Here is a 12774-nt window from a genome sequence, read left to right as displayed (position 1 = left end):
GTCAAGACTTTCCAAAACAAGTAAAATTAGCAAACCTCAATGAACCCAAAAATACCGTAAAATAAGTATATTCTCGCTAATAACAAGTACACTTTTCTTGGTGGGAAAATAAAAATTAGACCTTTTTGCTCAATATGTTGAAAAAACAAATTAAGTAAATGCTAGTGCCATTATGTTGACATAATGATATGCGCTCGGCATTAACTTTCTTGAAACCAGCAAACTTAAACTAAAAACTAGTTTATTGTTCTTAATGGAAAGGCAACAAGGCAACCGTTTTTTACTTTTGGGGTTTCCTAACCATCTAAAAATGCATTTTTCCATCGATAACCTGACATCATCGCGCCAACTGCGTGCTCTTTCAGTCAATTAGTTCACATATATACAGCCTGGCCCCCAGTCCAAATTTTTTTTTATTGTAATTTTGAATAATTTATCTGAATGAGCATGAACCTTTTCTGTTCAAAATTGTTAGAAATGTTAAATGGTTAAATATCAACTGTCAGTTTACTGTACTGTGCCAACTGTACTACAATATGAGTGCGTATTTTCTATTGTTTTATAGACAACAAAACAGCAAAGTCCATTTGGCTGTCATCTGTTTTAATAATGAGACAATAATGTCAAAATCATGATTTTTTTTCAAGCTTGAAATAAGAAATTACTACTTTAAAAAAGTAGTTTTATACTTGTGTTGACACAGCTTTGCATCAGTTGATATTCTAGTTTCAATCATGTTTTACTCATTATAGGTCATCAAATCCCAGCAACAAGCTGTAATATCTTACTGGGATCATTTCGGACCAAAACCCTTAAAACAAGTAAAATACTCTAACATAAAATCATAAACGCAACACAACTAATACCCATAATCCTTTGTATTCATGACACTTCCTGGGGGGGTGGGGGGTTGTTGCTAGCGGGGTGTATAAAATAGTCATGAAGTGTCATGAATACAAAGGATTATGGGTATTTGTTGTGTTGCGTTTATGTTGTGTCACTGTGAGGATGTTCTCCCGAAATGTGTTTGTCGTTCTTAATTGGTGTGGCTTCAAAGCGTGGCGCATATTACTAAGAGTGTTAAAATAGTTTATATCACAACCATTGGTGTACTCTGTGTCACCCAGTATGCCTTGCAGTCGTGTGCGTGTTGCTGCGGAAGCCACACACAACATGATGCTGGACTGACAAGCAGATCGAGTATGATGTAGAAGGCGACAAAGCCAATGGCTCCATAACACGCACAAATATTTAATATCTGAGTGACTGCCAGCAGTCACTCAGTCATAAATATAATTCACATTCAAGAGAATAATAGCGTCTCCTATTGACTTCTTCGCTTTGTGACACGGGTCTTAAATGGTTCTTTGAATGGCAAAGGATACCGATCACAGATCCATGTATATCAAATGTCTCCGGATGGTTCAACCGCCACCCGCCTGAATCTAATTAAAATCTATTTTTTCGTCATGTCATGGTTCAAACCGCCCGACCCGCGGTTTACCCGCGGACTCCGCGGATGAGACCGCAAACCGCGCATCTCTAGAGTACATATTTTCAATTTTTTCATTGAAAATAAAACAGCAAAGTCCATTTGGCTGTCATCTGTTTTAATATGAGACAATCGTGTCAAAGTCATGTTTTTTTTTCATGCTTGAAATAAGAAATTACTTTGGAAAAGTAGTTTTAGACTTGTTAGTGTTGATGACACAGCTTTGCAACAGTTGATATTCTAGTTTCAATCATGTTTTACTCAATATAGGTAATCAAATCTCAGCTACAAGCTGTAATATCTTACTGCGATCATTTAGCATCAAAACCTTTAAAACAAGTAAAATACTCTAACATAAAATCTGCTTAGTGAGAAGAATGATCTTATCAGACAGAAAATAAGCAAATATCACCCATATTTGAGATATTTAATCTTACTTAAATTTCAGTTTTTGCAGTGCACTGAATTAGAGCTTGTCTACAGCTAATTACTAATTGTCTTCCATCACCTGCAATTTGCTCACTTAAATGGAAAAAGGGTTATACTTGTATAGCGCTTGTCTACCTTCAAAGTACTCAAAGCGCTTTGACACTATTTCCACATTCACCCATTCACACACATTCCCACACTCTCCCATGCCAGGCACAAACCACATCCCATCAGGAGCAAGGGTGAAGTGTCTTGCTCAAGGACACAACGGACGTGACTAGGGTGGTAGAAGCTGGGGATCGAACCAGGAACCCTCATGTTGCTGCCACGGCCTCTCTACCAACCGCGCCACGCTGTCCCTAAAAGACTGTTATTAAAAGCTGCTTTAATATTATTCATTGCTGTCTTTTAAATAGGGGCGGTCCGATACAACTTTTTCACTTCCAATATTGGCCGATAACAATATGGATCTAATAGGATATCAGCAATAATAATACATGTATTATTTTGTAAAGTGCAATGCTACAAAAGGCTTGATTAAGTCAAATGACTAAAGCAAACAGCAATGGCAAGTATGAAAAACACAAATCCCGCGATCACTGACCGCCTGTAATGCGTTTATGCTGTCTTTAATCTGAAGTAGAGTGGTAATTGTTTTATGGTAAAACCAAGTGGCCAAAGTAATTGATTAGGCTCATGACGCAGTAAGTTAAATGATGCGGACACGTTTGTTACTGGATAGTTCTACCACACATCTTCCCTCAAGACTTTGTATGCAACTAAAAAAACTATAAAATAATAAAAAACTGTATTGCGGAATCATGATAGGTTTTAGGATCTACAATATACACCCACGCTACCACCATCTCCCGAATTCGGAGGTCTCAAGGTTGGCAAGTATGTCTGTAGTCCAGAACTGTTTCCCATTGGAAATATGTAGCACTATGTAATGCCTAAAACACCACAACATTTTAAGCTGTACATCAAACAAAAAATGGGAAATAATTCCACCTGAAAAGCTTGAAAAATGGGTCTCTTCCCTTCCCAAACGTTTACTGAGTGTTGTTAAAAGGAAAGGCCATGTAACACAGTGGTAAAAATGCCCCTGTGCCAACTTTTTTGCAATGTGTTGCCGCCGTTAAATTCTAAGTTAATGATTATTTTTTTTAAAACAACATGTTTCTCAGTTCGAACATTAAATATCTTGTCTTTGCAGTCTATTCAATTTAATTCAAGTTGAAAAGTATTTGCAAATCATTGTACTCTGTTTTTATTTACGAATTACACAATGTGCCAACTTTACTGGTTTTGGGTTTTATACATACTCTTATTATTTTGTAACGTGGAATGTTACAAAGTAAAGTAAAATTACAATGGCAAGTATGAAAAACACAAATCCTGCGATCACTAACCATCTGGAATGGGTTTATGCTGTCTTTAATCTGAAGTAGAGTGGTAATTGTTTTATGGTGAAACCAAGTGGCAACAATAATTAAGTAAGTTAAGTTCATGAAGCATTGATTGATTGATTGATACTTTTATCAGTAGATTGCACAGTTCAGTACATATTCCGTACAATTGACCACTAAATGGTAACACCTGAATAAGTTTTTCAACTTGTTTAAGTCGGGGTCCACGTTAATCAATTCATGGTATAGTAAGTTAAATGATGCGGACACGTTTGTTACTGGATTGTTCTACCACCACACATCTTCCTTGAAGAATTTGTATGCAACTACAAGAACTATAACATAATAAAAAACTGTATTGTGGAATAATGATAGGTTTTAGGATCTTGAATGTACAAAAGAGTACTAAATGGCCCCTAGAGCATGGGTGTCAAACTCTGGCCCGCCGTGTAATTTAATTTGGCCCTTGAGGCAATATCAATTTAGCATTAAAGCCGGTGTTATACAGCGTCGGTGCCACTGTAACACCGCCTTCACCGCTAATACTCATACTTGCCAACCCTCCTAATTTTCCCGGTAGACTCCCGAAGTTCAGTGCCCCTCCCGAAAATCTCCCGGGGCAACCATTCTCCTGAATTTATACCGATTTCCACCTGGACAACTATATTGGGGGCGTGCATTTAAGTGTGAATTGTATTTATATAGCGCTTTTCTCTAGTGACTCAAAGCGCTTTACATAGTGAAACCCAATATCTAAGTTACATTTTTTAAACCAGTGTGGGTGGCACTGGGAGCAGGTGGGTAAAGTGTCTTGCCCAAGGACACAACGGCAGTGACTAGGATGTCAGAAGCGGGAATCGAACCTGCAACCCTCAAGTTGCTGGCACGGCCACTCTACCAACCGAGCTATGCTACGTAGCGTTCTCTACAACCTGTCGTCACGTCCGCATTTCCTCCATACTAACAGCGTGTCACAATATTTGTGGCTTTTACACACACACACACACACACACACACACACACACACACACACGCGCACAAGTGAATGCAAAGCATACTTGGTCAACAGCCATACAGGTCACACTGAGGGTGGCCGTATAAACAACTTTAGCACTGTTACAAATATGCGCCACAATGTGAACCCACACCAAACAAGAATGACAAACACATTTCGGGTGGACATCCGCACCGTAACACAACAGAACAAATACCCAGGACCCCTTGCAGCGCTAACTCTTCCGGGAAACTTCCAGCAAACTGACCAATAATTATTGTTTTATTCATGCATTTTCTCTTGCTACTTCAAGGCTTGAATGTTTGGTTCATTCATTATTGATATTTTATTTTCAAATTTATTATTAGCCTGTGGAAAAAAATTATATTTACCTAAGAAGATTGCAAATAGAAAAAAATGCATAACATTTTTATTTAAATCTTATTTGATATGCCATTGATATTTTTGTAATTATTATTATTATTATTGGAAAGTGGATTTTGCATGTCACTAAAGTTATATAAGCCTTGCTTGTTCAATATTTAATGCAAAACTTGTTTGGGTCCCTATTAAAAGGTTAATTTGTTCAACCTTGGCCTGCGGCTTTGTTCAGTTTAAAATTTTGGCCCACTCTGTATTTGAGTTTAACACCCCTGCCCTAGAGCCTTTAACTGGATAAGGTTTGGACACCCCGGATGTAGACAGACTGTTTTGAAACATCGCTTATGTAGATGGAGATTGTTTGAAAACTGGGGAAGCGTGGACTGGGCCTAAAATACGGGAGAAGACCTTACTTGTGGGCATATTAGTGGACATCAAGATATTAACATCTGTCAAGCCGTGCACAATAAAAGTTCTGCAGGACATCTTGTATTTTAGACACAAGCTGATATTAGCCAATACTTGTTTATTTGCTGGTATTGGACAAATATTTGATATCAATATCGGATCAGGACACCCTTATTTTTAATTGGCTTTTCTAAGTCAGCCTTTAAAGGCCTACTGAAACCCACTACTACCGACCATGAATTCTGGTCCCTGAACGTACCGTAAAAACAACTTGGCCTGTATTCTTGTAGGTTCAAGGTGCACAAATGAACAGCTTAGTTGCTCAAATAGCAATGTCCTCATATACGTTTAGATCGGGGTATGTAGATTCTTAATGGGGAAAGATATTAGTGTCTCTTGTTTTCATGTTAGCATTTTTACTGGCGAGCTGGCACAAGTCAGTCTGTGAGTTACTTAAAGCGCAGATTCCGATCATATTTTTTTGATCATTTTATATTTAAACCGGTAATAATATGGAGTTTTATAAGTGTTATTACACACACCCAAATTGCGCGTTATAACTAGAAATGTAACGATTAGCGGCATTAAAGGCCTACTGAAACCCACTACTACTGACCATGAAATCTGATAGTTTATATATCAATGATGAAACATTGCAACACATGCCAATACGGCCGGTTTAGTTTACTAAATTGCAATTTTAAATTTCCCGCGAAGTGTCCTGTTGAAAACGTCGCGGAATGATGACGCTTATGTTGATGCGTGCTTGTGACGTTATTGGTTGGAGCGGATATTTCATCCCAGCACCACTCACAGCTAAAAGTCGTCCGAATTAATCGCGTAATTACACAGTATTCTGGACATCTGTGTTGCTGAATCTTTTGCAATTTGTTCAATTAATAATGGAGACGTCAAAGAAGAAAGATGTAGGTGGAAAACGGTGTATTTCGGTCGGCTGTAGCAACACAAACACAGCCGGTGTTTCTTTGTTTGTTGTGAAGCTTTAATATGGAACAGAGTGGTCAAGCGAACATGTTTCTCTACCACATGTCCACCGGCAGGTTACGGTGAGAAAATTGTGGTAATAAGTCGGCTCTCACCGTAAACATGAGCGGCGCTTGTGTCGTTCTTCCTGCAGCAGCTGTCAGAGAGCTAGCTCCGACTTTCTTGGCTTCTCCATGGCTTCACTCAGAGACACTGGTGGTCACCACACCCCTCCGACTTTATAATCTCACTAAAACACTAGTAACACAATAATCAGATAAGGGATTTTCCAGAATTATCCTAGTAAATGTGTCTAATCACATCTGAATCGCTCCTACTGCCCTCGTCCTTGTTTTTTTTTTTTTTTTCGTTTTTCTTCTAGTCCTTCACGCTCACTATCCTCATCCACGAATCTTTCATCCTCGCTCCAATTAATGGGGAATTGTCGCTTTCTTGGTCAGAATCGCTCGTGCCTCTGGTGGCCATGATTGTAATCAATGAGCGGATGTGAGGAGCCCTCACACCGGTGACGTCACGCGCACATGGGCTTCTACTTCCGATACAGGCAAGGCTTTTTTATTAGCGACTAAAAGTTGCAAACTTTATCATCGATGTTCTCTACTAAATCCTTTTAGCAAAAATATGGCAATATCGCGAAATGATCAAGTATGAGACATAGAATGGACCTGCTATCCCCGTTTAAATAAAAAAATCTCATTTCAGTAGGCCTTTAAAGTCAAGCAGAAAGAAAGGGAGGGCCCCATAAAGAAAAAAAGTAAGCAGAGACTGGAAAAAAAAAAAACCATCTGTTCTATTTCCTCGTTTTTGGTGGAAATAATGTGAGGTACCAAAGTGTCAGCTGAGTGACGGATAGTGTTTTTACATTTTGACCCCAACACAAGAAATATGAAATGCTCTGGGGAAATCTCTAAAAGAGGAAGATGCATCTTGTCTATTCTTAACGTGTTCGTCACTGCCTGACAGTCTGTAAAGTGTGAGTGTGCAACGTTGTGCAGAAGAACAACCGTACGCTTCTAGCACAGAAATTATACTAACCTAAAAGGTGTCGACAGATAAATAACAAAGGGTATGTTTATAAATGAACATGTGTCAGTTTTTAGTGTAATAAGTGTCATAGCAATGTGTACGTACGTTTATGTATATTCACAAACATTGTTCGACGAATAAAGAAGAAAAGAAGAACTTACATTATTGAGCTCCTTCTGGTTTCCGTACAGAGGGTGGTACTTCCTGTATTTGCCGTGGCGGTACTTGTTAGTGATGAAACGTCGCCGGTCGTCGCTGCAGCTCGAGGGCGACAGAGCCTCGCTTGGTGGGACGTTGGCTGCCCAGAAACCGTTAACTCGCTCATTGCCAAGCAAAAGGAACACCTGCACAGACAAAAGAGGGCCAGAGGAAACGTTTTTCAAAGCAACAAAGTGGTCAAGATGCATTGGGTCACCTGGCTATAATAAATACATTTATTCATAAATTATGTATAGTAGTTTTGTGCAAAAGTGACTCTCAAACTGTGGTGCATGTGCCACTACTGGTCCACTGGCTGCATCTAGTGCAGGGGTGTCCAAAGTGCGGCCTAGTGGCCATTTGCGGCCCGTAGGTAATTTTTAACGGCTCCACGGCACATTTTAAAAATACAATTGAAAAAATGTTTAAACGTAAAAAGCGATATAAAGGAGCAAACGGGTGAAATGTAACAAGAAAATGTTGCATTGTTTACTCTAATAACACAAAGCTGCCATGCAGGCTGTTTCTTTCTTTAAAAAATAATAATGAATCAAAATCAATGTCATTATGAATTATTGACCTATTCAAGGCTCCAATTACATCATGTTAAATTTTCCACTTTGACATATTTTTGGGGGAAAATGTTACATATTTTGTGTTTGCCATATAAAAAAACTGAGCTGTTTTTTTTAAAGAAGGGCCTAAAATGAACAAACAAAAACCATAAACAATAAAACTTATAATTGACGGATAGATCTGAAGTTAATCTCGAGATTATTGTGTTAAAAGTAAACAGTAAATAAGTGTTTCATTTATTTTTTAACACTTTAAGGAGTAGAACCCTTTTGGATCCTCAATAACTTTAGTGTGATTTGTTTTTAAGTGTCATTGCTCAAAAAATAATAATGAATTCAAATCAATGGTGTTTATAGTTGTTGACTTTTTTAAGGCTCCAATTATTAATTAATCTCAAATATTCCACTTAAAAAAATATTATCTGATAATATTGCATATTTTGTGTTTTTTTTTCATCAAAAAAATGGGTTTTCTTTGATAAAAAGAGCATACAACTTAAATCTTTAAAATCATTATATTGACAGATGGACCTAATGTTGATCTGGAGATTTAAAACTTGAATAATAATACAACAAAATTATACTGAATAATGACACATTTTTAATATTTTTTTGGACCAAAACTCTTTGGGGTACCCGGGATCAAGGCCTGAATGTATATTGGTTATACATATATTGTATTGGTTTTTGAAATAGAAAAATGTCAAAATGGCCCCCGCTTGCTTTGATTTTTCAGTGTGCGGCCCTCAGTGGATAAAGTTTGGACACCCCTGATCTAGTGGTACGCCAAAGAATCACTTGATTAAAGTACGGTGTTTTATTTTCCTATATTTAAACTAGTGTTGTCCCAATACCAATATTTTGCTACCAGTATTTCGATACTTTTCTAAATAAAGGAAACCAAAAAAATTGCATTATTGGCTTTATTGCAACAAAAATCTTACGGTACATTGAACATATGTTTCTTATTGCAAGTTTGTCCTTAAATAAAATAGTGAACATACTAGACAACTTGTCGTTTATTAGTAAGTAAACAAACAAAGGATCCTAATTTAGATGCTGACATATGCAGTAAAATAGTGTAATTTTCCCTTCTATTATTTTGTCAACATTATTAAGGACAAGTGGTAGAAAATGGATTATTAATCCACCGGTACTTTGTGGAGGCGGTATAGTACCGAATATGATTTATTAGTATCGCAGTACTATACCAATACCGGTATACCCACAGTGTTACTGTTGAAACTGTGTGTAACTGGCCAAAATATTATATATAATTGTGTGGAGGGAGAATGTGATCAGCGTGCCTGCAGTACCAAAGGTCACCGCCTCGGTCGATGGTGTTGAGGGCGGATCACCATCGCTGACGGCGAGACACAGCTGGCAGGTGATTACACTGCACAGGTGGTACGTGGTAATCTAATCATCTGTTGTCTTTAAAAGTGAGCAGCCGGGAGCAGAGAGGGAGAGAGGATACGGACGTGGCTGAGAGGTCACGTTGTACTGGAGAAAACTTGTGTTAAAACAATTGTTCATTAAAACCTTGGTAAAACCTGCACGCTTGGCTCTTGTGCCGTGTCTACAGTGGGACCGCTAGGAAGCGACTTCCACAACTTGTTAATTAAAACCACTGCCTTGTTTTTAATGAATACTTGGGCCTACTGGTCTACTGTATTTTAATGTTGGTCATTAGGGTGGTACTTGGAGAGTTTTTTTCTGAGGTGAAAACCGTTTGAGAACCATTTGACTAAAGTACAAGGACAAATGAAGTTTAAAATGTGCAATGCTTTGTCAGGTGTGTCAAAGTCAAAGGCCATGGGTTCCAATCTCAGCTGGGACCACTTTTGTAGAGACTATAAATTGTCAATTTAGGTTTTGGGCGTATAAATACTCTATGAATAACTGCCCTATTATAACAAAACATCATTAAAGCATCCACACGTTAGTGGTTTTACACTGTAGCCTCGTTTTGCATTTAAAACGAAGACCCCCAAACTTACAGTCCTCTCCGAGGTTTGTCATAGTCATTCTCATTAACATCTTACTGAGTTGTGAGTTTTTCCTTGCCCTTATGTGGAATCTGAACCGAGGATGTCGTTGTGGCTTGTGCAGCCCTTTGAGACACTTGTGATTTAGGGCTATATAAATAAACATTGATTGATTGATTGAGTTCTTAAATAAGATTTTAGAAAAACAATTTTTTAAGCAAGTCAATGACTTTTTAAATAAAAAATTACATTTTAGAAAGACATCAGTCTTGTTTCAGGATGAACCACAGTACCGAGACAGCACATTTAATGATTGGTGGAATTTAATAATAAAATATAAATGAAAATCTTAGTGTTGTTTCTGCTGGATCCAAACGCCACTTTTGATAGGATAGACCAAGGCTGTGCAAACTATGGCCCGCGAGCCAAATACGGTACAATAAGTCATTAGTTCTGCACCCCAAAGCGCTTTCAGATTATCGGTTATCTTGTGGAAAATATGAGTAGATCCAATCATTGACCTTTGACATTACTTTGAAATGATAACACAGCATTTACTTATATTACACAATCTAAAACAACCTTCCCTAGTCATGGTGCAAAAAAAAAAAAGGCAACTAAAAAAGGTCAACACACATGGTCACACATAACACAACCTGCTCACTAAACATTGTGGATATTATGAAAAACATACAAAAACCTTAAAAAATTACAACTACTTTAATCCATTAGAGCAGTGGTTCTCAACCTTTTTTCAGTGATGTACCCCCTGTGAATTTTTTTTTAATTCAAGTACCCCCTAATCAGAGCAAAGCCTTTTTGGTTGAAAAAAAGAGATAAAGAAGTAAAATACAGCACTATGTCATCAGTTTCTGATTTATTCAATGGTATAACAGTGCATAATAGTGCTCATTTGTAGTGGTCTTTCTCAAACTATTTGGAAAAAAAGATATAAAAATAACTAAAAACTTGCTGAAAAATTAACAAGTGATTAAATTATAAATATAAATTTCTACACATAGAAGTAATCATCAACTTAAAGTGCCCTCTTTGGGGATTGTAATAGAGATCCATCTGGATTCATGAACTTAATCCTAAATATTTATTCACATAAAAATAAATCTTTAACATCAATATTTATGGAACATGTCCACAAGAAATCTAGCTGTCAACACTGAATATTGCATTGTTGCATTTATTTTCAAAGTTTATGAACTTACATTCATATTTTGTTGAAGTATTATTCAATAAATATATTTATAAAGGATTTTTGAATTGTTGCTATTTTTAGATTTAAAAAAAATCTCACGTACACCTTGGCATACCTTCAAGTACTCCCAGGGGTACGCATACCCCCATTTGAGAACCACTGCATTAGAGTGCAAGATGGGAAAAATGTAAAACACCCTTCACACTTATCCATGTTTGGCACATTTTAGCTACTTGATATTTCTCTTTGATTACAAAACTTACAGAAGTAAACAATGTAGGAATCAGACTTTCACATTCTTAATATCGCTGCAGATCGCTTTTTGTCGGGGATATGGAGGGACAGAAGTAAGTCTCTGAATACGAATGCAGTCTATAATAACACCGGAAAAAGACTTTAAATTTGTTGCTCGTCGTTTTGAATGAACAAAAATCACAAAAAGTCTCCAGACAGTGTATTGTACATTCTACAATAAGCAGCAACAATTGAAAATATAGCAAAACAACACAATATGAAAAAGTATATATTAATACTAATTAACAATTGAGCAAGACACTTCACCCTTGCTCCTGATGGGTGCTGGTTAGCGCCTTGCATGGCAGCTCCCTCCATCAGTGTGTGAATGGGTAATTGTGGAAATAGTGTCAAAGCGCTTTGAGTACCTTGAAGCTAAAAAAGCGCTATACAAGTAAAACCCATGTATTTATTTATTTTTAAATAATTAGTTTTTAAATGTTTGAGCCTTTTTAAAGAAAACCGCCTCAAATATCTTGGCAATCTATAAGAAACATTGTCACTATTACATAACTTCATAAAGCTACTGTAGTCTTGGCACATTATATTGTTTGTGTACAATATTTCTTATCCAAAAGTTTGCTCAACTCAGGGGTCGGGAACCTTTTTGGCTGAGAGAGCCAAAAAGCCAAATATTCTAAAATGTATTTCCGTAAGAGCCGTATAATATTTTTCTTAACACTGAACACAACTAAACCCGTACATTTTTAAGCAAGACCAACATTTCTAGAGTATAATAGGTCTCTTATTCTTTGTAATAACATTGTTATTCTGAAGCTAACTGTGGAGGGGGCGTAGCCTGCGGGCCCGCAGCGAACTGGGGTGTGCCAGGACCAGCCTCGAAATCAGCGACAGGTAGATGTAGACGTAGATGGTCCACCTGAGCCTTGTTATCTAATCACATGTCGCTCTGTTATAAGCAGCAGCCAGGAGGAGAGACGGGGTTGGGGCTGGAGCCAGAGTGCGAGCGAGAACAAAAGAGAAAAGTACAATTGCTGGAAAAAAACTGAGAGACTTATTGAAAAATAAAACAATATTTTAACCCTGAAACCGGCTCTCATGTTGGTTCTTGGTGGTCTAAAGAACCCCCAGTGTGGCAAACCCCAAAATAACCAATAATAAATAAATAACTTCTTACCATTAACGCAACATCTTGAAAAGGTGCGGTAGAAAACGGATAGATGGATTAAAAATGCATGAGAATGTTTTATATTTTGAACGTTATTTTTAACACCGTGATTACAAGTGGAATTATTCATTACTTACAGTATCGTGTTAAGCAATGTCAGCTCAGATTTATCCGAGAGCCAGATGCAGTCATCAAAAGAGCCACATCTGGCTCGCGAGCCATAGGTTCCCTACCCC

General features: G+C 37.5%; 1 protein-coding gene across 7 annotated transcripts in view; it reads right to left on the bottom strand.

The window, feature by feature from the left end:
- Positions 1-12774, bottom strand: part of LOC133564665 (arf-GAP with Rho-GAP domain, ANK repeat and PH domain-containing protein 1-like) — a 180233-nt gene that overhangs the window by 88076 nt on the left and 79383 nt on the right. For all 7 annotated transcript variants that reach the window (XM_061919125.1, XM_061919126.1, XM_061919127.1 and 4 more), the window contains one exon: positions 7306-7488. In XM_061919125.1, the coding sequence (XP_061775109.1) occupies positions 7306-7488 (183 nt within the window). The remainder of the gene's footprint in view (positions 1-7305; positions 7489-12774) is intronic.

Source organism: Nerophis ophidion, linkage group LG13 (genome assembly GCF_033978795.1).
Source record: "Nerophis ophidion isolate RoL-2023_Sa linkage group LG13, RoL_Noph_v1.0, whole genome shotgun sequence".
Lineage (NCBI taxonomy): Eukaryota > Metazoa > Chordata > Actinopteri > Syngnathiformes > Syngnathidae > Nerophis > Nerophis ophidion.
Note: the sequence above shows the minus strand (reverse complement) of the source record. Positions and strands in the feature narration are given on the sequence as shown.